Source organism: Dicentrarchus labrax, unplaced genomic scaffold (assembly GCF_905237075.1).
Source record: "Dicentrarchus labrax unplaced genomic scaffold, dlabrax2021, whole genome shotgun sequence".
Classification (NCBI taxonomy): domain Eukaryota; kingdom Metazoa; phylum Chordata; class Actinopteri; family Moronidae; genus Dicentrarchus; species Dicentrarchus labrax.
The window spans coordinates 9,107,641-9,134,698 of NW_026136718.1; the positions used below are offsets into that span (position 1 = coordinate 9,107,641).

The 27,058-nt window shown below is 41.1% G+C and overlaps 1 protein-coding gene and 2 non-coding genes across 4 annotated transcripts in view; 2 read left to right on the forward strand and 1 right to left on the reverse strand.

Moving 5' to 3' along the window:
- Positions 1-27,058, forward strand: part of hmcn1 (hemicentin 1) — an 81,409-nt gene that overhangs the window by 29,837 nt on the left and 24,514 nt on the right. For both annotated transcript variants that reach the window (XM_051377036.1, XM_051377037.1), the window contains exons 11-44: positions 2,046-2,315; positions 5,456-5,597; positions 5,888-6,015; positions 6,136-6,249; positions 6,351-6,509; positions 7,238-7,429; positions 7,513-7,608; positions 9,074-9,201; positions 9,317-9,461; positions 10,849-10,961; positions 12,161-12,320; positions 13,395-13,560; positions 14,023-14,150; positions 14,438-14,689; positions 15,050-15,145; positions 15,388-15,582; positions 15,713-15,843; positions 16,760-16,907; positions 17,144-17,270; positions 17,368-17,522; positions 17,610-17,888; positions 18,437-18,718; positions 20,144-20,252; positions 20,342-20,511; positions 20,753-20,907; positions 21,655-21,778; positions 21,958-22,059; positions 22,850-23,026; positions 23,235-23,386; positions 23,686-23,809; positions 25,839-26,014; positions 26,182-26,278; positions 26,391-26,513; positions 26,682-26,837. In XM_051377036.1, the coding sequence (XP_051232996.1) occupies positions 2,046-2,315; positions 5,456-5,597; positions 5,888-6,015; positions 6,136-6,249; positions 6,351-6,509; positions 7,238-7,429; positions 7,513-7,608; positions 9,074-9,201; positions 9,317-9,461; positions 10,849-10,961; positions 12,161-12,320; positions 13,395-13,560; positions 14,023-14,150; positions 14,438-14,689; positions 15,050-15,145; positions 15,388-15,582; positions 15,713-15,843; positions 16,760-16,907; positions 17,144-17,270; positions 17,368-17,522; positions 17,610-17,888; positions 18,437-18,718; positions 20,144-20,252; positions 20,342-20,511; positions 20,753-20,907; positions 21,655-21,778; positions 21,958-22,059; positions 22,850-23,026; positions 23,235-23,386; positions 23,686-23,809; positions 25,839-26,014; positions 26,182-26,278; positions 26,391-26,513; positions 26,682-26,837 (5,271 nt within the window). The remainder of the gene's footprint in view (positions 1-2,045; positions 2,316-5,455; positions 5,598-5,887; positions 6,016-6,135; positions 6,250-6,350; positions 6,510-7,237; positions 7,430-7,512; positions 7,609-9,073; positions 9,202-9,316; positions 9,462-10,848; positions 10,962-12,160; positions 12,321-13,394; positions 13,561-14,022; positions 14,151-14,437; positions 14,690-15,049; positions 15,146-15,387; positions 15,583-15,712; positions 15,844-16,759; positions 16,908-17,143; positions 17,271-17,367; positions 17,523-17,609; positions 17,889-18,436; positions 18,719-20,143; positions 20,253-20,341; positions 20,512-20,752; positions 20,908-21,654; positions 21,779-21,957; positions 22,060-22,849; positions 23,027-23,234; positions 23,387-23,685; positions 23,810-25,838; positions 26,015-26,181; positions 26,279-26,390; positions 26,514-26,681; positions 26,838-27,058) is intronic.
- Positions 12,993-13,065, forward strand: trnam-cau (transfer RNA methionine (anticodon CAU)). The gene has a single exon. It is a non-coding gene; the product is annotated as a tRNA-Met (tRNA).
- On the reverse strand, positions 19,599-19,680 carry trnas-aga (transfer RNA serine (anticodon AGA)). Its single transcript has one exon. It is a non-coding gene; the product is annotated as a tRNA-Ser (tRNA).

A 27,058-nucleotide genomic window follows, 5' to 3' on the forward strand; every position in this document is an offset into this window, starting at 1 on the left:
ATAACACTTAAAGGACACACACATACTGTATAAACACACAAAATACCTTGAATGAAGTGGTGCAGAAAGATGAAGTTTACACCATGCTCAGTAGATTTACACACATGCTCAAACACACTTACAGTACTTATGGACATAAAGTTGGCCTCCGAGCTGCAGTCAGTGTCAGTTGTATTTTATAGGGTTCTCAGTTTCTTGCTGTGGATCCCATGCAGAGAACCTGCATAGTGGCAGAATTAATGTAGCTTTATGGAAAATGTTACCCTAACATGATGCTGTTATCCATGCCTCACAGCAATCATGTCATGAGGTTTATGGTATGGTTTTTGTGCCTGATTTGTAAAGCAATGGGCTGTAAATATGATGTAAGATGAGAATGCATATAGAGTTGTAAATAAGTTCCAGGCTGTGCACCAAGAAAAACTGTGAAAGAAAACAGTACAGTGATAGTTTACTATGACTCAGGTGCACAGTTTCAATAAAAAGCTAAGTTTGAACTCAAATACTCACTGGTCAGAGTAATAATAAATGCATAACAATTTACGATCTCACAGAAAAATTCCTAATCTAAGTAGTAAATTACTTGGATGATGATTTTGTGATCATCATGATTATCAAAGCTTTGAGCGCAGATAAAAGCAGTGGGATCATAAAATGATTTATACCTTTGGTCTCACTGCTGGCCAAAACTTAATTTTTGCCTATTTCAAAATCCTCTGTAGTGCATTTATGTTTCAGTCGGAACCCTTTCCATTATGAGACACCAGTGCTGACACCAGGAGTCCCAGTGCAGTCAGTAACGGTCTCCTTGTCCAAATATTGCGATCCAAAAAACGTCTTGCTTCGCGAAATTCACTGGAGCCTCATCAACATGATGGATGGCAAGCAGAAAGGAAGAAGGTGGAGTGCAGAGAAAAAGAGAGTGAGAGGTAGTTGAAAGACAGAAGAAGAAGAGCAGGAGCCAGGCAGGGATCTGTGTAATGTATGAGTGTAACTCTTTACTGTACCATGTTCACAGTCCAAAGATGCAGAGGGGACTTTGTTTGTCCAACTTTTACCTCTTATGATGCCTCCAAAATGAGATGAAATGAATCCTCCTCAGCCCCAACTCCAACCTTGATATTCTTAACAGGATGGCAAGCCTCTGCCTTTGACACTTGTACACACTTGTACACACACAACATAATACCCACTCAGCTGCCAAATTTATGTCATCCTAATCCCAGTGAGCTGTGCTGAAATCCCCAGCATCCTCCTTCTATCAGAGCCAAAGCCTCCGCTACCTCTCCTCGCCCTCATCTTCTCTTTCTCTCCCTTTTCCCTCCCTTTCCCTTTTCCCCGCTTAGCTCTGGCTCACCCCTGAACAAAAAAAAAAAAGATTGACGACACACTGAGGCTCAAGGGATGAACGTTTTTTTTGACATGGTGCTGAGAGAAAAGACAGAGATAGTGGAAGAGAGAGAGAGAGAGAAATAATATAAGGAAAAGGATGATTGTTGAACATCATTCTTTTAGGGGGGGTTTCACAAAAAGCTAATTTCTTTTCAACACAGCTAAGATACACTACATGGAATACCTTTATACAAAACTAAGAAACACAAACATCCAAACACACACTGTAGATAACAGCAGTGCATTATATACTGTAAGGGCTAGACAGAATTCAATTCACAGAATTTTAGCTGATTTTTAGTGTCCTTTCTTTCAAAGAAAGAAAGAAAGAAAGAAAAAAATATATTTCATCTGCCAATCCCTCAAATGTACCTGCTGGCGCTTTTCCACCTAGATGCAAGCAGAAAGTAGTTTTTGCGCAGAGACGGATATATTTAGGGTTAAAAAAAAATCTATAGACTATACTATACTATAGACTATAAAACTACTATAAAAATCATTATGGTCTGCAATACTGACTGGAAAATAAGACATGTCTCTATATACGTAACTGTCAGTAAGAAAGTAACCCCTTGCCCTGAATTCCTGTTTAGCTTTCTTTATGATGTAAAGTTCCTGGCAGCTGCCAACAACATTATGCCCTGATCCTGCAGAGCCGCCTCCAGCCATCAGAGTCGAGGGTAATGTAACCGTGTCTCCTGGCTCCCGTGCTGTCCTCACCTGCCACGTCGTCAGCACAGTCAACTTCAACCTGACTTGGCTGAGAGGAGGCCATGATGTCCGTCTGGACCCACGGGCTCACGTCCTGACTAACCTATCACTACAGGTGTCCTCTGTGACCCCAGATCAGTCGGGCTGGTATGAGTGCATTGCTATAAACGAAGGAGGGGTGACGGCAGAGCGAATCTACATCACTGTGCAAGGTGAGGAGTGTGTGTTTATATCTGCCTGTGTTTAATATGATTCTGTGGTGTGAAATATGAAAGGTGACATTGGAAACGAGTTGTTCTAATATGCAAAAGCTCGTGCTACCAGGCTACAGTTGAACTTTAACTTTGTTGGTTCTGCGTGTGTGCGTGCTTTCATGCGTTTGCGAGACTTTGTCTTTGGTATGTGTGAACGTTTCTTCTGTGTGATTTATACCGTGGGGGAACAAGACTCTTGGCAAAAACAAACTCCTTCCCAAATACACAATCGTCTCCCCCCGAAGTGCCCCCCGCCCTTCTTCCCTCCCTAGCTCCCTATAATTCACCCTAATGCTTTATGGGACGCGTGAAAATTATTTATGCCTGCCTCTCAGGAAGCCCTAAGGTAGAGTTTTCCACGTCCCGACAGCTCTCATAGTCTTGTTCCTAACACTTCACTGACACTGAATCACGAACACTTTGTTGTGGAAGAGAGTATCGGTGGCTATCTGGCCGTCACCACAGAGCTTCGGCCCGCGCCTGGCCAGGAAACGGCAATGTAATAGAGCCATTGAAACCCGTCATTAGCAGATGATTCCAGCCAGAGTATGTTGAGGAGAATCTAGGAGGTATAGAGAGCTGAGAGAAAGCAAGTGAGAACAGCACAGAGTTTTACATAATCCAATCCATACAAATGAACATCCAGTATTTACTTTGTTATACAACCATCAGTACAAAGGCAAATTCTCTTAAGAAGGTCTTAAAGCCTTTAAAATACTACTTCTACTTCTACTAAGCTTAGCAGCTTGATCTAAATTTGAATCATTGTAAAGTTTAATGTTTAAACTTGTTAACGGTTGTCTCAATGACACAGATCTAAAAGTTGCAGGTTTAAGACCAGTGCTGCAGACGGGTTTGCAGGTGTCATTTGGCTCGTCTCACTGAGTGATAAGTTGCACAGTTTCCCAACATTTCCCCTGATTTAACTGGATGTATTTTCTCTTTTACATCTCCTCCACCTGTATGTCTTTTCTTCATATCATCCTCTCACAAATTTATTTTATTTATTTATTTATTTTTACCAATTTCTTACTGCATCTTCTTTCTTTTTTTGCCTCATCTCTTTCTCTCCCTAAACCAGCTGTCTGCCAGCCCTAGGGGTTACCTAATTACCCCCTGGTCAGTCCCCTCCTAGTTATTAGTCTCACTTTGAAGTGAGTCAAGTTTGCTGACATCTTACAACACTTGGACAGTGGAACCGAGTGCATGTCCACACTAAGACAACTACATTTGAAAACGCATCTTTTCTTCCCCTTTTGAATGTCAATATATTACACAGCACAGGTGTTGTCATTAAGATGTATTTAGGTGTATTTTTTCAGATAACTTTGTGTTGCTTAAGCAACTTAATCACTGTTTTCTGCTTATTCAGTTATGGTGGAAGAGGAAATGGATTTGATTTTAGATTTGAGAGATTTTGAGTTTGTCTGAGAGCAGGAGAGGACATAAAGGAGGTTGTACCAGCTGTGACTTAGCACTCTTTACCAAATGTCAGATTTGATGGACTGTTTTGTTGTTTGCCAACCCAAATTAGGATGAAGAAGAAGGGAGTTGCAGCTGTTTTCCCGCTGTTTCAGTGTGGATGCACATTGTCGTTTCATGTAAACAGCATTTTAAAAACTATGAAGCTTAAAGTGCATGCTGTCTGATGAAAGGATGAAGGGAGAGAGTACAAGGGAAACAGTCAGAGAAGAGGGGAAGTAGAGATAGTAGGAGGATGCTTTAGGAGTGGGAGTGAATGCAGATGAGCAGGGGAGGAAGAAAGAGGGAAAGATGGAGCAGGTGATGAAGGGAGTGATAAAGACAGGCTTCTTCCTGACACACTGAGGCCACTGCTGAGTCAGGGTACAAGAATGTGTCTTCCCTCCAGAGGAACCTCCTTGATCCTGAACTCAGAGGTGTTCCTGCCCCCCTCAGGGCAGGGTGACCTTGTGAGTTAGAAGAAGCAAGTGAGGAGGGAGCCTGGTTTGACTGTAAGCGCAGAAAAGGGCCTTACAGTTGTTCTGGCACCCCTTAAACTTGTCTGGGTCAAACAATCAGCACAGCACTGCTGAGATTAAGATCAATACAGTGCAAGTTAAGGTATTTCAATTACTTTCAAGCCACGCTTATAATATATCAAAAGTATTGCCTGTAAATTTATTGTCAGCATCTGGCAAATGTGCTGTATTTCTTTCAAAACGTGGCATCACTGATGATTGAAGTTGAAGGATTAGTACAAATCTATACATTCCTTCATACCTACTGTACTCATATGTGTCTGTTCAACCTTTTAAACCTGTGACTACTGGCCTTCTATCACCCCAGCATTTACCCTCAGCCAACCCAAAGACAAAATCATATTTTAGTTAAAAAATGGCATGAAAAGAATAAAAAGTTTGCCTTACTGTCTTCCTTCTGGTAATAGGAAACAAGAAATAGCTCAAAATAAATCTCTCTCTGGCATCTTAGATGGACACAAATTGGGATTTTGTTGTTATGGAAGTGTTCTGTCTCTCTGTTCTGACTACTAGTTCTCACACTGTATTTTTATACATGTTGGAAAGGTCAGAGACTCTGGAGATGATTCTAGCAGTGGGAATAGAATAGAGAAAACACGCCCTTCAAGGGTTGAGTTGCACATCATGAATCAATTGGAAAATCTTTTGAGATTCCACAGCTTCTCCGGGTCTGGATTCAATATTCCACCCTGTTTCACCAATAAAGAGGAAATGATGGTGAAAGATACGCTGCAAAACATTATTAGTTGTAGTAACAGCCATCACTCTTCCTGCTGCAGTGACTAATAAAATGTTATGCTCTGTTACATCTCGTGGCTGAGACTGAATTCAAGTTTGATGTGTCTGACATTTCTCAAAGCCAATTACACTCATTTCCTAAATGATGGAAGTAATATTTCATTTAACACTCAGTCTTTCTTTCTTTATTCTTTATTCTTAAATCAATTGTTTCAAAGATAGATTAATGACTGATTGATTGAATTTAGCCAATGCTATTATTGAAATATATGAAGTGAATTGAGTGAATTAACTAAAAATAATACTGATTTAGAGATCTGACGAATTTGTATTTTTTTAATCACTTCTCTTTTCCTCCAGAGGTGCCCAGGGTGTCAGTAGAGCCTCGGAATCAAACCTTTACAACAGGAGATGAAGTGAGGATCAGATGCTCGGCCAGCGGCTACCCTCCACCCCGTCTGGTCTGGACCCACAATGACATGTTCATCATGGCGTCCAGCAGGTGAATTCATCTCTTTTCACACTCTTTTCGGACTTGTATGTGTGTTAAAGTCACGATTTGGACATTTGACAGTTTTAAGTTTTAAGAGACATGAAGGTCTTCCTAAGCTTGTTATTATTAACTGGAAACTACTGTACAGACACTAATGTGCTGGTGTTTGTGTTTTATGATATCAATAAATCAGAAACACTAGTTTTACTTCTTCTCTCAGTCACACTCCCATATGCACTTTTATATAAATGCTGAAAATCCATGAAAGTACTGAATTGTGTATTTTTTTACATGTTCAGATACAGGATGACCCCTGATGGCACACTAGTTATCAGAAACATGGAGAAGAAGGATGGAGGAGTGTATGGCTGCCTGGCCAGCAACCAGGCTGGGACAGACACAATGACCTCCAGTCTCACTTATATAGGTGAGTGCAACAACACATCCAGAAGGCTGGAGCCAATCCTAATGGACATTGGGCAGGAGGTCATACAGTATCTGCATTTCCATTTGCTCTCTCTTGATGTTCTGTCTCTCCTTCTCCTAGAATCTCCTGTGGTGACAGTTGCTTTAAGTGATATCCTCATTGGCATGGGAGAAACCACAGTAATGGCCTGTTCTGCGTCTGGAACCCCACAACCTGAGATCTTGTGGTACAAAGGTAACACCTTGAAGCACAGGGAGCTAAGATTACCTCCCCCTCATTCAAATTACGGAACCAAGCTGACCACACTCCTCCGTTGCATTTGTTTGAATTACTAGGTGATATCCGGCTGCATTCATCTTCCCTCTTGGACGTGGACACGTTAGGAGGTACGCTGACAATCAAGGAGACCCAGGATGTCGATGCTGGAGATTACACCTGTGTAGCTGTCAATGCTGCTGGCACTTCATCAGGAAAGATCTCTCTCGATGTCGGAGGTGAGCCATAGGAGTGAATGTTCAGACTGCAACATTATTCTTTTGGTATTAATGGAGTCATTGCTTGTTCCTAGTGTTGGTTTGTAGGTCTGTAGTAGCTTTTAAGCCCCTGGTAGGGACCTTCAACAAACTCATGCATCGCTATAAAACCAAGATCTGAGGCCAAATGTATAAAGATAGGCTACAGACATATGAACACTAATATGCACACTCTTTAGTGAGCTGAACTGATTGTGATAACACTCTGTGGCAAGGAGAAAGAGTGAATTTAGGCACATATATATTTGAAGCTTAACCCTACACCGTCAATAAATTGTCTGTTATGGCTCACAGTATATTAAACGAGCGTGTGATTTCTGTGTGAAGTGATACAAAGGCTGCTTTGGTGCTGTTAATGAACGATGCCTTTGCCAGACCGAGGACAGAACGAGTCTGGTTTACACATTAACAAGGTTACACAAGGGGTGTGTCATTATCCATGTAATGACAGTGGTGTTCTCACCGCCCTCTCACCTTTCAGCCAATCACATACCCCTGCTTTTCTTAAGCTAACAAGCTCAACAACTGCTACTAAATTCATCCAGTTTGCTCCTATAAGCTGGAACAGCAACAATGCCAACATTCTTCTGCAGCTGCTGTAAATAAACACAGTGCACAGTAACTAAACTGAGAGGCTGGTGAAAAGTGACATTATGAAATGTAATTTATATATTTTTCCATTTCTCTAGCTGCACCCAAGTTCACCCGAGAACCATCAGATGTGGCGGTGGATATCGGCTCCAATGTGACCCTGCCATGCCTGGCCAAAGGACACCCCGAACCACAGGTCACCTGGAGGAGAGAGGACGGACTTCCCCTTTCCAACAGGCCCCGCACACATGGCACTATTACACAAAGCAGGGGAGGTCTACATATCACCAGTGAGTTTCTTTATGGGATATGTGCATAAACATTATACATGTAAATGCTAAGCTTTATACCTAAATATCCTTTTTTCTCTCAGGCCTGTGGGTGGAGGATGAGGCTGTATATGTCTGTGAGGCTCAAAACCACTTTGGCAAGATCCAGACCCAGGCCAGAATCACTGTCACTGGACTGGGTAAGTGCAACCTCACTGTTTTTGTTGGCATTTGGGCTTTCTGTGATTTAGTATTGATTGGTTAATTGTCTTTATGATAAGGAATACGGAAGTGTAGGTGAACTGAACCGTGTCCGACTTAAAATACTGTATTTATATTCCTTTTTGCTAAATGTCTGAGCCCCTTATATCTACTTTCCATGTCCTTTACATTTTCTAAAACAACATACAGTACCTTTGAGTACTTACATCTGGCTGTATGTCTTTGTGGTTGTATTTCGGGTTTCAGTCTTTACACGTGAGTGTGAGTTCATTAGCACATTTCAGTGGGTGTGTTTGAACACATGTGCCTTGTTAACCACTGTTTCTGTTTCACCGTTTTCTCTACAGTGGAAACACACTGAGCTCTTATATGTGGGCCGAAGGTTAGAAACCACAGACCAACCCAGATGACATATATTACTGCCCCACTGCCCCAAATCCCTACTGACAACATTATCTCATGAGACACACACACACACACACACACACCCAGTGCAGGACCACATGTAAAGTAGCTTCTTTGAACAATGGTGGAAGTAGAAAGCAATGAAGTCGGCATATCCATAGTTTGTATGTATGTGTGTGTGTGTGTGTGTGTGTGTGTGTGTGTGTGTGTGTGAGGTTGCGTTCCCAGGTGAGTCAGGGTGGTCGTCAAATTCCCGACGACACCCTGTTGTCTATCACAGCCCCCACCGATGACATCAGCATTGTTTGTTTGACCACAGCCCAACCATTCAGGCAAATGTGATGTCACATGTCATTATGTGTGTGTGTGTGTGTGTGTGTGTGTGTGTGTGTGTGTGTGTGTGTGTGTGTGTGTGTGTGTGTGTGTGTGTAGCGGTATGCATATGTGATGGAATAAAGGGGTGTGTTGATACTTTTAGCAGCTGTTACATGTTTACACTGTATATGCTGTATTGTTAATGTGTTTATAGCAACCAAGCATTCCCTATTCAATGTACCATACACACACAAACACTTACACATGTGCCTCCTTTGAGTTTTGCCAGTGGTAAAGACCTTTTGATCAATAGTTTATTATTTTTTGTCTGAAAATATTTAAGAAAATAAATACAACCTCAGTTTTTTGTCCATTCTGTTGACACACCAAATTTTAAACATTTGTCATATTTTCTGAATTTTATGACTATGTCTGGCACATGTAAGTAATTAGTTGGGTTGTTTTGGTTGAATGCTTTCAGACACACAAAGGTACTTGACCTTCACCTCTGCGAGTGTGTGAGTTTGGTCTCTATGCACAGAAGAGGCTGCTACCCACTTATTGTACATCTCAGCGGTATCGAATAGCTTCACAAGATTTTTACAGCTCCCTGTTGATATGAAACTATTTAATCATTTTCTTGAATACTTTCCTGTCATCCTCTCAGCCCCCCTTGCTTTTTTGGACACAAGCCCTGTATAATCGTTCTGTTGCTATCTGCAGTCTCGCCTGTCATTGCGATGAGTCCGACTGTGCTCAGTGTGATCGAGGACCAGCAGATGACTTTGCCCTGTGTGCTGTTGGCTGGGAATCCGCTTCCTGAGAGACAGTGGCTTCACAACTACGGCTTGGTGAGGACACAGAGAGGATATTCACAGTTTTTAGATGTTTTCCATGCCTTTAATTTGCATCTGAGTTAAATAACCCTGATTTCATTTGGACCTATTTAACCTACAAACCTCTCAGGTGACCTCAGACCAGTATGTGACAGTGAGGAGGGACGGCAGTCTGCATATTGAGAGAGTCCGGCTGGACGACGCCGGTGACTACACTTGTTTGGCTGAAAGCGCCGTTGGGGCAACCAATCATACCACCACTGTCAACGTCTATGGTAGTGTATAAAAACACACATACAGTACAAACAATAATATGCACAAAAATTAGGAAAAACTTACGGTCTTAAAGGTAACTCAGGGAGTTTTTGAGCACTAGTTGGACCCATACTGTGTTTTATCAGTACATTCACCAGAGAAACTTGCAAAAAGAAATGAGGTTAATGTGATATTTCTGCTGACTGTACAGGAAAGTAATGCAAATCCAAAGCAAATGTTCCTGTTGTCCCCCCAATCAGCATTTATAAGTAGTATAGAAACATTTAGCAAATGATTTATAACGCACTATAAGTTACAAGCAGATAAAAGTGTTTATAAGCATCTCTTGTGGGCACCCATATCTGGATTCTGGTATATAAACAGAATAATGCACAGAAATATAGTAAAACACAGTTGTAATAATGTACTTGTTGACAAATACTGTACATTAATAAACCCTTACAAGGTCCTTATAGCTGAGTACAATTACATTATAGTGAGTTATAAATCATTTATTAAATGTTTGTATTGTAGTTTATAAAGGCTTAAAAGTGGAACTTTAAGTTAAGTGTTGCTGAAACAATCCAGTGTTCCTGGTACGGTGCATACTGGGACACTTCTCCTCCATTTCTGTTATGATGATGTTTTATGAGATATGAAATGCCCCCTCTGTGCTTTCTTTCTTTACCTCCTCCATTTCTCAGTGCCCCTCTTAAACGTCTCCTTTACACTGCAGAGGGCTCCTAACCTCATGAATAGGATTATCTTTGAGGTTGCATTAAAACCAGGAGCAGCTGAGGGTAATAACAGAGTTTGGAGCACAGTGAGAAGGGAAATGTGTTCTCCATTTATACTAAAGTCGGTCATTGCCAGATTCTACCAACTTAAATAAAGGAATTGTCCGCAGCATTTACGTAAAAGTTCTGGCTCCCTCTGTGCTTGAAATTAGGTCAGTCTTTTTCAGATGTACATAAACATAGCACTGGACATTTATGCTATGTAGGTCAGTGTATTGTTAATTTGCCATAAAATAAACTATGAGAAGTACTTTCCATAGAGCCTACATAACGCAAAGTACATACAAAGAGTGCAGATAGAAGACCACCGTGCAATACCGGCTTGTATTGTGTACACTGTGTGTGATTTTGTTGTTTAGTTAAATCAAATTTTTCATTTCCAAGAAGATGCTCCAAGCCTCCAAGGGCTGATCTTTTCTACAGATTCCCAGGATGACAACAAACAAAGCAGATAGTGAAGGAGGGAGGGAAAGATATATACAACAATAAATGCAGAGCATGAAATGCATCTTTCCAACCACCAGATTTTGTCAGTACTTTAATATGTATGTATGTATGCACAGAAAACATAATGTACTAACTGTGTCTTATTCATTTCTTATGTTTCCAGTGATTCCTACCATTCAGTATGGCCCTCAGGTGTTCAGCACAATTGAGGGCACACCCATCACTCTGCCTTGCCGTGCCAGTGGAGTACCCACCCCTGAGATTACCTGGGCCAAGGTATGTATTGGCAATACATCTCCTAGTATAAAGTAAGCCACAGTAAGAGCCAGAAATCTGCTTGCAGTGGTGTGCTGTTTTCCTGCCACCGGAGACCTTCATTTTCTCTGCTTAAACGCCAAAATAATAAAAGGGAGATAGATGTCGAAATGAACCACATTAAATGAGTATGTACCCGAATCAACAGCCAAGATCACATTTTAGCCAAATATCACCAGATGAGACTCCACAACATGCAGTATTAGTAAAACTCTATTGCCAAACTAAGCACCAAAGTCATAATTTCTTACTGACAGCTTCACATATTGAAGAGGCATTTTATGACGTTTTGACTCATAAACTCCCACTCATGCACAGATTCACCTCTTGACTCTTAACTTGTAACTGATTGCAGTGATGCAGCTCATTTGGACTGGGAATTTGTACTATTTGTTTTGGGAAGTGATAAACTTAACTTGAAATGGTTTTCTCAACTACAGGGGAATGGGCTCCTTGTGTCGTTTTAGTGCAATACTTACTCCATCAACGAGCTCTGGAAAGACAAAAGCACATAATAGGAAAATGCCTGTGTGTCTGTGTGAGGGTACATGTGTGTGCCTCATGTGCTGTTCCATGAAATCAGCTCTACCTGTGACCATCAGCCTGTACAGCGTGCTCTGTCCGTACATGAGCTGTTTTGTGTGTTAGTGTGTACTATAAGCCAGTGTGTGTATGTGGACAGTCCCTCCCTCTTTTCCATCTTTTACACTAGTTTCTCGGAGTTGTAAAAGCGATGCTGTTAAAGTGAACAGCGCTACAGGGACATATGAAACAAGACCCTGCTAAGTTTTGCACCAGCTGTTAAGATGTGATTCCCTCTGATTCCTTTGCTGTTCACTGTAACATCAATCACGTCAAGTCAAGTTGGACATGTAAGATCCGAAAGATCCGTGCCGTCCAGAGATGACACAATCCTGATACACTGACATCAAATTTGCTTCATATTTTGTTTCATTTGATTGTATAACTACTAACATTTTTATTCACAACCTTTTTATTTAACAGCAGGGAAGAAAATCAAATCATAAATTTAAGAACGCTTAGTAGGTCAAACCACACATCCTACCTCTTTCTTGGACACCATGTCCTTTGTTAATAAAGCTGAGTTAATGAAACAAACTCTGGCCCCTGCCCTTTCCCTGCTGTGATTTGTTTTGTAGGGTGGGGAGCTGCTGTACTTGGGTGGTCCAGCCTTCTCCCTAGATTCTGATGGCAGCCTCCTCATCACCTCCCCTTCTGGAAATGAGACTGGAGAGTTCATATGCACAGCTACCAATGCTGCCGGCTACGCCTCAAGGAAGGTCCAGCTCACTGTCTACGGTAAACCTCATTGGCTAACGGCTAGACAGAGTCTGTACAAAGAGAAAGGAGCTGTATGTAGCATTTATCATCAACAAATTATTCTATGTTCATTTAATTGCTACGAGCATTGCCAAGAAGTCTAGCAGCATCTACCAGCTGGCAAACTACATTACAAGTCATGTCACTGTGTCAGACTTTGCAAGAAAATGACTTCATACGACAAGGATTGATGGATAATGCTACAAAACAGGATCTAACATACACTCACATATGTACACACATACATTTATACTTAAAGCCACCCTTGAGGACAAACTTCTGAACGTCAGTGTTTCTAACACACAGTCATGTCTGCTTTTGATAGAAATTGGCCTTGTGTGTATAGGCGTGCTCAGTAAGGCATTTTCTCCACTTCCCTCACACCCCTACTTGTGCTACTGTCCATGTCCATGTTCAGTACTCAACCTCTGTGTTCGTAGTGAGGTGGAGGTGGTTCTTAGAAAATAGAAGGTCAGACATGTGTGTGATACATGTGCCAGCCTGCTTTCCGCTTTTTTAATTGAACTGACACAGTTGGTGTTCAACATATGCTAGAAATTGCAGTAACTAATCTTTGGCCCATTCATCGATTACTTTTGCCAGACATTGTCCCAGGTAGTCCTGACATGAGGCAGTGGGGAGTATTTTGTTGCCTCGTTGGCGCAGTAGGCAGCGCGTCAGTCTCATAATCTGAAGGTCGTGAGTTCGAGCCTCACACGGGGCAGTTATTTTAGGGCAGCAGTATTTATTGATAAACTGGAGGGTTGCTGGTTCAAGTCCAGCACATACCACAATAAGGAGTGTGGACGGGTAGCTGCAGAGGTTGGCAGATATTGGAAGGGAGAAAGAAATAATATCATCACACTCCTCCCAAAAGGAAGCAGCTGAATTAAAATGGTCATTGTGTTTTATTCTTTTGTGTTTTTGAAATTAACTCTTTATTTGCATCTTTGTACTTTATTTAAAATTTGTCTGAAATAGTCACATGTATGTCTGAGAACTTTAAATTGATTTGTTCTTTTTGTGTTTGCCTCCATATGTACGTATGTCCAGTCCGCCCTAGATCCAATCTTGATGGTGTCGGAAGTTCAGCTGAGCCAATGAGAATGTCAGTGATTGAGGGAGAGGATGCAATTTTGCCATGTGAGGTCCACAGTGTCCCACCTCCCACAATCAGCTGGGCCAAGGAGAGGCAGCTCATCTCTCCTTTCTCTCCCAGGTAAAACACACAGAGAGCCACACAGCCCCTTGTACACTGTCAGGTTACAATATTTGAGCCATTTTCACTGAACTTACCCCTACATTTGCTGGCTACAAAGTAAGAGTTAGATTTGTAATTCTATATGACTGAAGAGAACTGCCGAGCTGTCTACATGGCTATGCTCTTTCTCTGGACTGCCTCAGGGTATAGTTTGTGGTTTTATAAGATCACTGAGTAATCATACTGTTCTCTGTGATCAGTTCTACCTACTGTGCGTCTGCCACAGCATCTGTAATTGTGGTTGATGGTGGATTAGTAAGAATTACTGGAGTATCTGTTTACAGAAATGACTGAATAAGTCACTGAGTGGAAACAATCCGGAGTGTGTGTGCTTGTTTTGTATTTGGAAGCTTTGCTTACTCAGACTGTCACTTTAAAGTTATGTTTATTGCTGTTTGTGTGTGTATGTGTTTCTCCCAGGCACACTCAACTTCCCTCAGGCTCTATGAAGATCTTGGAGACCAGAGTGTCAGACATTGGACTTTATGTATGTGTTGCCTCCAATATTGCTGGTGACTTAACACAATCCATTGAGCTGAGTGTTTTGGGTAAGTTCAAAGATTATAAATACTAACAATGATTAAATAATGTGATTATCGGTGGGTCCTGATCAGCAGTCCAAAGTTTCTTCTATCACGACTGTAAGAATTCCTCTCTGTCTGAGTCTACCATGTCTAAGTATAAGTTGAGGTACTTGGAAAAACTCACACGATGAAACATTCAATCACAGCTGCTACAGAGAATATCTACTGAATTACAGCAGCACAAACTAACCTGCAGGTACAGATTAGGTACTAAAGCTTATTTATCTGGTCCTCTCTCATCTATCCTGCAGTGCCTCCCAGTATCCAGGCTGGCCCCAGGGTAATGAAGGTGCAGGTTGGTCACCCGGTGGAGCTGCCCTGTGTAGTGAGAGGGGTCCCAGAGCCGACCCTCACCTGGACAAAGGATGGTAAGAGGTACCCAGTAACACCTGATGGCAGTCTGGCATTGAGAAACGTTGGGCTGAATGACGAAGGAACCTACACCTGCACAGCCACCAACACTGCAGGCAAAGACGAGGCTCGAGTCCAGCTCCTGGTGCAAGGTTGGTTTCAGTTAATGTCTTGATCCCACAGTTGTATATGTCTGTTTAGGTTCAAACCTTGTTCCTTTTGTTTTTGAAAACAACTTAGTACTTTTTGTTTTGTTTGTCATGGTAGTTTCTATTAAGCAATTCTAAATTCAGATTATTAGAAACTATTACTGTATGGATCCCACATCTGCAGCACAAAACATTGTATGAATGCTGAAGTAAGACATACCGTACCCTATGTTCAGTAATTCTTTGTTCGGATGACGACATTTTAAAGATGCATACTAAAACTGTAACAGATGCTTTGTAGTGTGTACAAGTGTATTTTGTAGTGTATGTTTGTCATTGATTTTGCATTTTGTGTGTTTTCAGTGCCCCCTGTGGTTGAGGTATTGGAGCCCCCCTTCAACAGTCCCCTACAGGAGAGAGTTGCAAACCAGCGTATTGCATTCCCCTGCCCTGCCAAAGGTAAAGGAAAATTCCCAGCCTCTAATATTACGAAGAAGCAGATGACTGACCATGTTATTTCCAGCTAACAGAACCTACTTCCTCTCCTATCAAAAGGGACATTTAATGAGATAAAGTTAGCTAAATATTTCTGAACAATCTGCTAAAAGTATACACTATACCTTCACAAGTAATAATGACAATGCACATACAACATATATTTTTTGTCTAATCTGCCTTTCCTATCTTCTTCTCTGTTTGAGGTCTTCCTAAGCCAGTGATTCGGTGGATGCGTAATGGCCAGGAACTGACGGGTAATGAACCCGGTGTGTCCATCCTGGAGGATGGTACACTGCTGATTCTAGCCTCTGTGTCACCACTGGATAATGGAGAGTATGTCTGTGCTGCTGCCAATGATGCAGGATCCACCGAGAGGAAGTACCAGCTCAAAGTCAATGGTGATTGACCTGTTCTGTATGGTTCTTGGACTTTGGAATAAGTTTACCAACTCACTACAACATTGCCTTTTATCTTACATTTTGCATGTATTTCATTCTGTGGAAAATAATGCTCTTGTCACCTCCGCAGTGCCCCCAGATTTCCGTGACAGTGAAACAACAGGAAACGTGTCGTTGGTCCTGAGCCAGTCCACTAGCTTGGTGTGTGATGTCATAGGAAGTCCAACCCCTGTCATCACCTGGTACAAGGATGGGACTCCTGTAGGTGAAATCATCATTTAATAGGCTAATAAGATATTATCTATACACAATGCATACATTGATTTCATGCTTACAACTCTAAGAAGATCCAGTTTAAATTTTTTTTTGGAATTTGTACAAATGTTACTTCTTTTTAAGGTAAATAATGCACATCAAAGACACAGTCAGAGGGATTAAGTAACATACTGGCTTGTAATTTGCATAACCTATACTTAAACTGTGGTCGAGTCCTCTACAAGGATTGGATCACAATACTTTACCTCCATAAAGACAGAAATAATAATGGCCCTTTCCTTTCATTTATTAATGAAAGTGCTCATAAAGACTGAATGAGCTCTGATCACAGGGTACACTGTCCAAGAGAACAGACCTTAAACCACCGTGGATCCTGTGTGTATTCATGTGTGTGTGTATCAAAGACCGGCCAAGCCAGCCTTGGTGGCAGCATGGTCAAATCTGTAATGAAAGAAAAGTTATGATAAATTGATGTGAGAACAGAGGGTTAGCACACACTTTGCTGTAACATCCCAGTTAGCTGGCTGCCTTTTGTTCCCTTGGCTGCCTTACTAATTTTTCCTGCAAGGCACAGATGGGAAAATCAGAGCGCTTGCTTCAATCTGATGATTATGAGCAATCTCAATAAAGATGCTCTGCTCTCTGAATGTTTTTGGCTCTAGGCAACAATTTAAAATGTTTCATGTTTTGTACACTTTCTAAATTATATTCCTCAGCTGAATAGATTTTTGGCTCTCAGACAGCATCTGTTTTTCAATTCTGCCTGAGTTGTAAGCTGCATCCTTTTATCATGTTGTCTTACAGTTGGCCCCCATAATTACTGTCAGATAGGATTTTCTAAACTCTTATGTTGTTATTTTTGCTGTTGTGTTTAATTCAGTTTCTTTATGCTGAATGACAGGTAGTTGCAAGTAACAGCATCCAGATACTTGATATGGGAAAGACCCTGAGACTACTGAAGGCAGTCACAGCAGACGCAGGCAGCTACAGCTGTAAAGCCATTAACATCGCTGGAAGCACAGAAAAAGACTTCTTCGTGGATGTACTGGGTGAGTAAGGGCAGTGAGCAGTTGTCTATGGAAACAAGAATTACTGGGAAAGAGCTGTGTGCAGACTTGTGGACATACAAAACTTGGATCATTCCACACTGATGGAAAACCCTTCAAACCCTTTTAATACATAAAAGCAGCCAAATATGTTGGACTCTGAAGTTATTCTTGAACTTTGTCATTTGTTATTTGATGAGTCAGCTAATGCACAATGATACTCTTGCTCTGTGCCCCAGTCCCACCAACGTTTGAAGGGTCAGGCTCTCCTCAAGATGTTTCAGCCACAGTCAAACAGGAGATCAGTCTGGAGTGCAAGGTACAAGGAGTTCCCTTTCCCACAATCCAGTGGTACAAGGACCGGAAGTAAGTGGTTTCTATTTTTGGAATATTTACTGTCTACATTATGGTAAGAATGATCAAAACCAAGTAAAAAAAAATGGGGTTAAACCGTTGTTTCCAGGCTGGTGTTTCTTGGTGATCCCAACCTAGAGGTCACCGACAGGGGTCAGGTTTTGAGGATAAAAAGTGTGCGTCTTGGGGACAAGGCCCGCTACCAGTGTAGTGTCGTGAATACAGCTGGCAAACAGTCCAAAGACTTCATCCTCAGTGTCTATGGTGAGTGCGGACTAAATCTATGTGAGCATGTGCACACACCTAACATGACCAAATACAGAATGTATTGTTTTTGTGCCATTGTTCCAGTGCCCCCCTCCATCAAAGGTGGTAACATAACCACAGAGGTCACATCCCTGCTAGACACGGTGGTATCGCTGGAGTGTGAGGCACGTGGAGTGCCGCTTCCCACCATCACCTGGTACCGAAACGGCGAGGCCATCCTGTCCAATCGCCAGGCTCAGTATGTCGAGCGAGGCCACTACCTGAAGATCCCTCGGGCGCAGGCGTCAGATGCTGGCCAGTACACCTGCAAGGTGACCAGTGTGGCCGGGAGCGCTGAGAAGAGCTATGAACTGGACGTCTACTGTAAGAACCTGGAATCTCATAATATACACTCATTTCCTTTGTTCAATGCGCTTTATGTCAGTTTCATACAAAAGCTTTTAGAAACTCATCCTGACTATTTGATTTAGAAAATCTAAAGCACGTTTTGACACTCACCAGGCTTTCAGATTGTAGGAGGTAAAGCAACTCTATGAACTTAAACTCTCTCTGCATTTGCAATCCTTCTCATATGTGCTGAGCTCTGAAGCTTATTATTGTATTAATCAGAGCTTTAAGGCATTTGGTTTCACTCTCAAAGCATAAATGCATTTCTAGCAGTCAAGAATAATTTCAAACAGCTGTGGATTGTCGGCAAACAATTTAATGAAAAGAGAAAATCCATGATCCTTGAAGAGCACAAAAATGGATACAGAGTGGAGGACTTGAAGCAGTAAAGTTAATTTACATGTTGATGGCTGATGAAAGCCTTGAGTGTGAGATGTAAATAAGATATCAGTTGAGTAGAAAAGTCCACAAAGTTTTAACCCTCTGTTTGTTCTGTTCCTTTTTTACTCATCTTTGCCTCCCAGTGCCTCCTACCATTGCAGGGGGTGATGATGGCCCAACTGAGAGGAAAGTGGTCCTCAGTAAGCCTCTGATCCTGGAGTGTGAGGCCGGGGGACACCCTCCCCCTTCCCTCACCTGGCTGAAAGATGGAGTTCCTGTGCGTGATGGTGAAAGTGTCCGTGTTCTCGAGCAGGGGAGTAAAATAGAAATCCTCTCAGCTACGGTGTCAGACTCAGGACGGTATGTCTGCGTGGCAACAAGCATCGCTGGGGAGAAGGAGGTCAAATACGACGTCAGAGTTTTAGGTATAAAAACACACAAAAATAACTGTTCGGATTATATACTATACTGACAATAACTGCAGAGCACATATACACACTCATGGCTCATTGTTGTTATTAGACCCAAACTAATGAGACTTGATTGGAAAACAAGTGGTCTAACTTGCATCCATAAATGCACACAGTACCTTTTTAAATTTTGTAAAATATAGCTTTTTGAGGAGATTGGTTGCCTGTGTGCATGCATGTTGTGACAGTATAATCAGTCTAAAGTCTTGGCCTGAACTCACTGTTTTTTCTACAACAATTTCTTTGGTGAAAGTAAATTCTAGTTAGTTTTTAATGAAAATAAAGATTGATTTGTCTCCCTACATAGTATATGAATAGCAGTTCAGCATTTAGTTCACCACTGCTCACAAAGACAAATTCAAAAGAAATAAGAGGCCAAACGTTTGATTCAGCCTATGCCAGGTAAAACACATCAGAGAGAAAAGACTCCATAGGGGGTTGTTACCATAAGTGGCCACTCAGTTTTATAGCTGCTGAGAGACATTTGCCGAGCAGTTGTATTGGTCCAGATTACCTAAGCCATACTGTAATGTATAGAGTCATAAATCAGAAACTATCCTAAAAGCACTCTCAGTATAATTCTGTGACTTGTTAAGATAACTCATTTAGGTAAATACTTAATTTGCTTTTATGTATTTCTACCTTTCACTCTTTCATAATGCTTATCTGTAAATGCCAGAATTGTTTTCAAAACAGGTGTAGTGTATTGCACAGCGGTTCTGTAAGCACATTGCAGATAGGAAACATCCTCTCTGGTATTTACATCTCTCTGAGCACACCGAATCACTGCTACAACCACAGCCTGACAGTTGCGACAGCTGGAAAAACATTGTGCCGTTGTCGGCAGGATTCGAACCTGCGCGGGGAGACCCCAATGGATTTCTAGTCCATCGCCTTAACCACTCGGCCACGACAACTCATGTGTAACCTGACCTGATACTGTTCTTGCTGCTGAGTCTGTTGGCATCTACACCATGTGTGCATTCCACATGGGAAACAGACACCTGCCATTTCACTGTGGCTTTGAACATCTGACTGATACACAAATACCAGAAGATTCAGTTCAGTACATTTCAGAGCAGGGTTAGTTATCTTAACATCACTTAACATCATCAATATTTCTCATATTGTTACCTTCAGCAGCACAAATAGAGGAAGAATATAAAGGAAAAAAGGAAAACAATGACTGTTTCAAAGTTGTGATGTTAAAATTAATTAGACAATTAAAAAAACAACAAACTTTAATTCACTATAACTGGTTTTCTAATCTGAAATAAAAGAAAATATCCATTTTAAAATGACAAATGAATTTAGTGTGGTTTTTGAATACATTGATGTTGCTTCAGAACTTCACAGAGATAAAATTTTTCTCTCTCCTAGTTCCTCCTTTCATCGATGGAGCTGATGATGTGACAGACAGCACAGTGATAATCAACACCCCTCTGGAGCTGGAGTGTCAGGCCACTGGAACACCGGCCCCTGTCATCATGTAAGATCTCCATCTAATGCATGCAGATAAACAGATATAAATGCATATTGCATGCACACTTATTCACTGTAGAAACTATTCCTTTACAGGTGGTATAAAGATGGAAAACCAGTCAGACAGGGCGAGGGGTTGCGGGTTGCAGCCAGCGGTCGACGGCTGGTTGTTTCCCGCGCTCAGGTCTCTGACACGGCTCGTTTTCAGTGTGTCGCCACAAATGAAGCAGGAGACCATGAGAGGGACTTCAGTGTGGTTGTCCATGGTAAGTAATTATCATGTATTATACTATAATTTGTCATAAAAGTAACAGTTTTCTGACAACAAATCAATATGGTGGCTAGTTTTACATGCACTTAAATTGTAATAAATGTAATTTATGCTTTAAATGCAAGCCACAGGGACACTCCCACTTTGGGTAAATACTACTCTCTGCCTTTTTGTAATTTTCTTTTTTCCAAATTTGCTGTTGCAAGAAAATAAGTCCATCCTCTTCATCCCTCCAGTTCCTCCGTCCATTCGTACCACCGGGCCTGGCGAACGTTCAGTGGTTCTCCACAAGGCCATCAGTCTCGAGTGCATCTCCAGTGGCATCCCTCCTCCCAGCATTACCTGGCTTAAAGATGGCCGACCTGTCGACACTACACAGGGCCACCTTAAGGTTAATTCCCTGATTGACTGAATATTAATTTATTACTTTTGATATGACATACCTCTGGAGTAAGCAGAGCTTCAGGCAAACCCTGCATGCACGCTTATACTGCCAAAAAACACAGTTAACTCGAGTTTGTTCAACGGTGATCACTGGATTTCACATTAATTTAAAAAAAATGGGTCAGCATAGGTCTTGATTATTTATTTAAATCACATCAATGCAACACAAGAGAAACTGTTCTATTTTCCATCTGCAAGCAGCAACATTAATTTAAGTTGCTGAGTCTTGGGCCAAGGGTTTTTTTTTTTATTTTAAGTACAGTTTGATGACATGTTTGATGTGTTTTTAGCAGCAAATGTCTGCATGCAAAGTTTTTAAAGATACAGAAATAAAGCATAGTGTTAGTTCAGGCATGTATTGGTGTATTGGCATCAGCTGATATTCTTCACAATGATTGGCCTATTCACATCTGTGTGGCTAGTAACATCCACAGACATTGTAACCTTACACACTGTTACTCTGATGATCAGACTCATGCCAACATTTTTTCTTGCATCCATTCCTAGATGGATCTGGACCTAGATGGATCAGCCTCTGACTGAAGTAGAAATATTATTAGCTGTTTTCATGATTGAACCTGATACTTTCCAATCTCAGAAAAATGTTTGGAAAATGGATTATACTTTTATGCTCACATTTTACCATGGAAAGTCTGAATTCTCTGTGTCCTGTGTGTGTTTGTATCCGTCACAGCTGGAGTCAGCGGGCAGGATGTTAAAGGTCACAGGGGCAAGACTAGAAGATACTGGGAGATACACCTGCCTGGCCACAAATGCAGCTGGTGAAGCCCAGCAGCACATACGGCTCAGTGTCCATGGTAACTTAAAGACACACACATCACTCTATCTGCATGTTTCTGTCGCTTGTCTCACTCGTCTCCTAGTTTCTGTCATATACACTTGTCTCTACTTTCTGTGTCAAGGGACTAGGTGGAGACAGGAGACTGTCATCTGATAAATTGTTGTTTTTGTATGTAATACTCTGTGTGTCCCTCAGAGCCTCCCAGTATTCCCAACTCTGGAGAGATCATCAACCAGACCATCCTGTCAGGCTTTCCCACTGAGCTAGAGTGCAAGGCCACAGGCAGCCCATTACCTGGTAAGACGGCTCACAAACTTCTTCCTCCATCCTGCTGTGCTCACTCGCAGGCTTCAGGGCGTAGTTTCCTCTGACCGCTGTGTTGGAATTGCAGCTTGCCTTATCTTTAACCTTTAATGGAACAGCAGAAAATTGATCTCAGATGACTCCCTACAGGCAGCTTCACTCTCTCCATGCTGCTTTTCTTCAGTACAGATAAGCAGTTGCATTCCAGTGTAATTGAACACTTTTCTTGGGATGTTTCTGCATTTCACAGCAGGTGTTTCATTCTAACAATCTGATATCTGAGAAACAATGTTACATGTGAAAGTACCGATACAGAAATCAATTTTAAGCTTGCAAAAACATAGAGAGCTACTTCGCTTTGTCTTAATAAAAAACAACACAAATAATTATTCATCAGTGTCTAGTAGTATGACGCATTGAATGGTAACATTTTTGTGTTTTGTGACTCGTCAGTCTTTTATGGTCAATTGGAAATGGTTTACTTACTTTTCTGAGGGTTAAAATAAAGTGAAGCACATTTTCTTTTCTATGCACCACCAATGTACACAAGGTTTGAGATCAGATCCAATTTCAAACTCCTAAATCAAGGCTAGAACATTTCTACTTTTTAGTACATTTTGTATTGTTTAGACCATTAGTCCATCATCTGTTATTCTTATCTTCATATTAGGTTAATTTCACTATGTTCAATGTTTGATTTATCTTCCTTCCTAATATCTTTTAAATGTCATTTTCCAGTATTTCTGCTTTATGTAAACTTAAAAAAATTACCTTTGTGCTTCAGCTATCACTTGGTACAAAGATGGCCGACCACTGACAAGTGCAGCAGGGGTGACTATGCTGAAGCGTGGCCAAGTGCTGGAGATTGAACGGGCTCAGCTGTCTGATGCTGGGATATACAGATGTGTAGCGGTAAACCTGGCTGGAGTTGCTGAGTTATCCCACAGCCTGCAGGTGTACGGTGAGTGACTTTTTATATGAAATACATAAAACTGAGATTTGCTTATCCTTTATGAAGTCAAATAAGTAGACATCATAACAATATTTCTTTATAATTAGGAGACACAGGGTTAAGACACGCTTCAGTTATCCACCTTGTCCAGCCTCCTAAATGTTATTTAAATGTTTATGCAGTTATTCTTGATGTTTTCCCTTTTTTTCTCTCGCAGTGCCTCCGGTCATTTCCAGCCGAGGTGGGACAGTAACAGTTGTGGTGAATGAAGCTGCAAGGTTGCAGTGTGAGGCCACAGGAGTTCCTCTGCCCAGCCTTACATGGCTCAAAGACGGCAGTCCTGTAGCAAGTGTATCTCATGGCATACAGGTACCCATAAATCAATTTAAAATTATTCAGTTCATGTTTCAATTAAGTAATGATTAAACCCAAAAACAAGATTGTGGTTGTCACACATACTTGTATCATTATATCGTATTGTTATGAGGTAAAATGTGGCATTATGCCTCCTTAGAGAATAATTAAATAATACATATATGTATACATTATATTCCTAAAGTTTTATGAAAGAGTTATTGTATTATTCTGTAGGTTTTTTGATGGCCTATGTTTATTTGTGTGTCGTGTGCTATAATCTTGTCTCTGACCTGTTTCTGTCTCCCGCTCAGGTGTTGTCTGGTGGCAGAGTGCTGTCACTGAACAGTGCACTGGTTAGTGATACAGGCAGGTACACCTGTGTGGCTGTCAATGCCGGCGGAGAACAACACAGAGAGTATGACCTCAGGGTTTATGGTGAGTAAGTCACCATTTGTCAGTAGTTTTAGTTGTATTTGCAGATATTTGGTTGCACTGAAGTGTTTTACTATAGGAATATAAGATATAAATATGAGATAAATTAGTCTTAATATTACAAAATTTAATGTAATCAATTGACTTATTAATTAGACAGATGACACAAAATAAATTGGCAACCATTTTTACGATTGAGTAATAATCAATGTTTCAGCCTTTAAAATGTGACAATTTACAGCTTTTTTTGTTTTGAATGATAGTAAACTGAATATCTTTGTGTTTTGGATTGTTAGTCAGACAAATAAAAAGCAATTATGTGTTGCAGCTCAGGGATTTTTCACTGTTCTTTGACAAAGCAATTGAGAAAATAACTGGCAGATAAATCAAAAATGAAAATAAGGTGCAGCCATAGTAGGTTTCCATCCTATATTTTGACTTTCTGTGGTTGGGTTTTTTCCTTTTGCTTACTTTTGGATCACAGATTGAGCATTTTATCAGCCAACAATGACACAACTTCCATCATCATCATGACCCAGACTTAAAAAATGCAGCACTTCATTACAAATAAAGTCAAAAAGGACTTGGATGAAAAGTTTTTTTAATATTGGGAAATAGTTTAATAAAATTATAATTAAAAATAATTAGATATTTGAAATGAGCAATAATGTTAGTATTAAAGTAGTTAAACATTCGCTTCATTAGGCAAGTTGTTGGCAGGTGATGTTGAAAGAACAGTACTTGTGTTCAATTCTTCTCCTTAGGACACATTCTTCCCTATTATGATTTTAATGTCTTTTCCTTGCTCGCCTTCTTGTTTTACTGAGTAATGGTTATGGCCAACTGTAGTATGTCTTTCAACAGAGCACCAGATCCAGCACGAAACGTGAATTAAAATACTGAAACAATAGTTGAAAAGGGCCTTGAGCAAAACATGTGCAAGGAGAGGAAGTGTGATTTAACTAAGTTTAGCATTTCAATAAACCTTGTCAGTTTCCTACACAGCTCTGAGCTTGACGGCAAATCAGTTGTTATACAAGTCTAATCAAAGCTAATGTCACTGAGGCAATAGGAGACAAGTAGTTTACATATAGGGGATTGTAAAGGCTGTGCTCATGTGTGTGTCTGTCGCTGTATGTCTGTTTGAACATGCATGCAGAATACAAACATCCACATGATGTGCATTTTCTCGGAAAGATCAAAAGGAGCTTGTCCAGAGAAATAAAGGCAGATTTGTTGTGGTAATTGCTACCATTCTTCAGCAGCTTCCTGTGTCTGGCCAGATACTGAGCTCAGGGCCTGTTTCTGTCCTTCCCCAAAGGCTTGTGCTCTGTCTGTCCAATAACCATAATGCAGGGGAAAACTGGTCAGCAATTTCTAGACCAGGCCAGATTCACAAAAAAAAAGGGGGGACTTTCTCATGAAAAACTAAACAGAAGCTTAGATGAAAGAAATTGCCACTTGCAGTAGATGTTATATTTATAGGAGTCCAGTTTGCTTTTAGAATAGAGGCATTGTCATACATTTCCTGAGCTTTTGGACCAAAATTGTCAGTTAACCCCCATTTATCTCTCTGTGGCTCAAATCATCATGCCCAGCACTCATTCAAATTATGAAGAAAAGCTAGTAATCTACTCATCATTATGCATCTCACTGCATGTTAGCAATTTCCATGGAGATAAGGTTTCATGAACTTCTTGGAAATGAATGTACTCTGATTGTTAATACCACAAACAAATGTTGAACTGGTTTAATGATGTTGTCATTGCCTAAAATAGAATTAGTACTTAAAGAGCACCAGATGCCCAATTTAACAGAGCCTGTGCATCTCAGGAAGCAATTATTGTGTTTGCTTGTGAGGTAATATGAAGAGTTTACAGCATTTAGGATGGCTCAGTGGGCTAACCTTAAAGGTCAATTAATGTAAAAGAGCATGTGAATTTTGTGTACGCATACATCTGAATATATGATTCTCTTTTCAGAGGAGATGTGTTTTGATATAATATATAGTTTGCCTTAATTTCTGCCACAGTGCCACCTAACATCAAGGGTGAGGAGGTGAATGCCACAGTAATGCTCGGCCGTCCAGTGGAGCTGCAGTGCCAGAGCGATGCAATCCCTCCACCTACCCTCTCCTGGCGCAAAGATGGCCGGCCACTCTTCAGGAAGCCTGGACTGACAGTCTCAGCGGATGGGAGTGTGCTCAAGGTACAGCCAGAGTTAGAGACTATAAAACAGTTTTGTAAATCTTTGTAAGAGTTGGCAGAGTATTGACTTCTTTGTTTCAATAAATATCCTGTTTATTGGCTTTAGAGTTTAAAGTTTCTGTGTATTGTTAGAATATCTCATGATTTGTCTATGAATCTAATTGTTAGGTCGATAGTGCTCAGGTGCAGGATTCAGGCAGGTATTCCTGTGAAGCCACCAATGTTGCCGGCAAAACAGAGAAGAACTATAACCTTAATGTCTGGGGTGAGTTTATCTTTATTTTCCTGTCACATTTTCACAACCTCAGTTAAATGCACCAGCATGCACTTTAAATGAGATGTGAGCGCCTCCTTTTGGTGTCTTGTCATTATTACAGTTTCTCCCAGTATCCGTGGCTCAGAGGATGTGTCTCATCTGACTGTGATTGAAGGAAGTCTCATCACTCTGGTGTGTGAGTCCAGTGGCATACCTCCCCCCAGCCTTACCTGGAGGAAGGACGGTAAGCGTATGTGTGTTTGTAAGAGACAGAAAGACACAAAGTGACAACAAGAGCCAAAGAAATATGCTATATGGTCATTGTATAATGCACTGAATATGGGTGTATGTATGGGAGTATGGGTCATTTGTTTGAATGCCATACCTATCCTGTGTTTTTTGTGTGTTCCAGGTTCTGAGCTCAAGTCAGACCAACGGCTCAGGGTTTTGTCAGGAGGTCGCCAACTGCAGATCTCCAGTGCTGAGAGGACTGATACAGCCTCCTACACCTGCACAGCCTCCAGCGCAGCCGGCACCACTTCCAAAGAGTACAGCCTGCAGGTTTATGGTACGTGTGTGCCATTAAATCTGTGATATCTAGTGATCAAAGTCATTTATGTAGTTTTCTTCCTCTTTTTGTCACTGGAAACTGTCACTGTCAGAGAAATCTAATCAGTTACACGGTGGTAAAATCACCAAAAACCTGAGAGAAAGTTACATGATGGGAGGCAACATTGAATGTGTTGTAGATGGTAAAAGAGGTAGCAACAATCCACAAAGCCGGTCTTA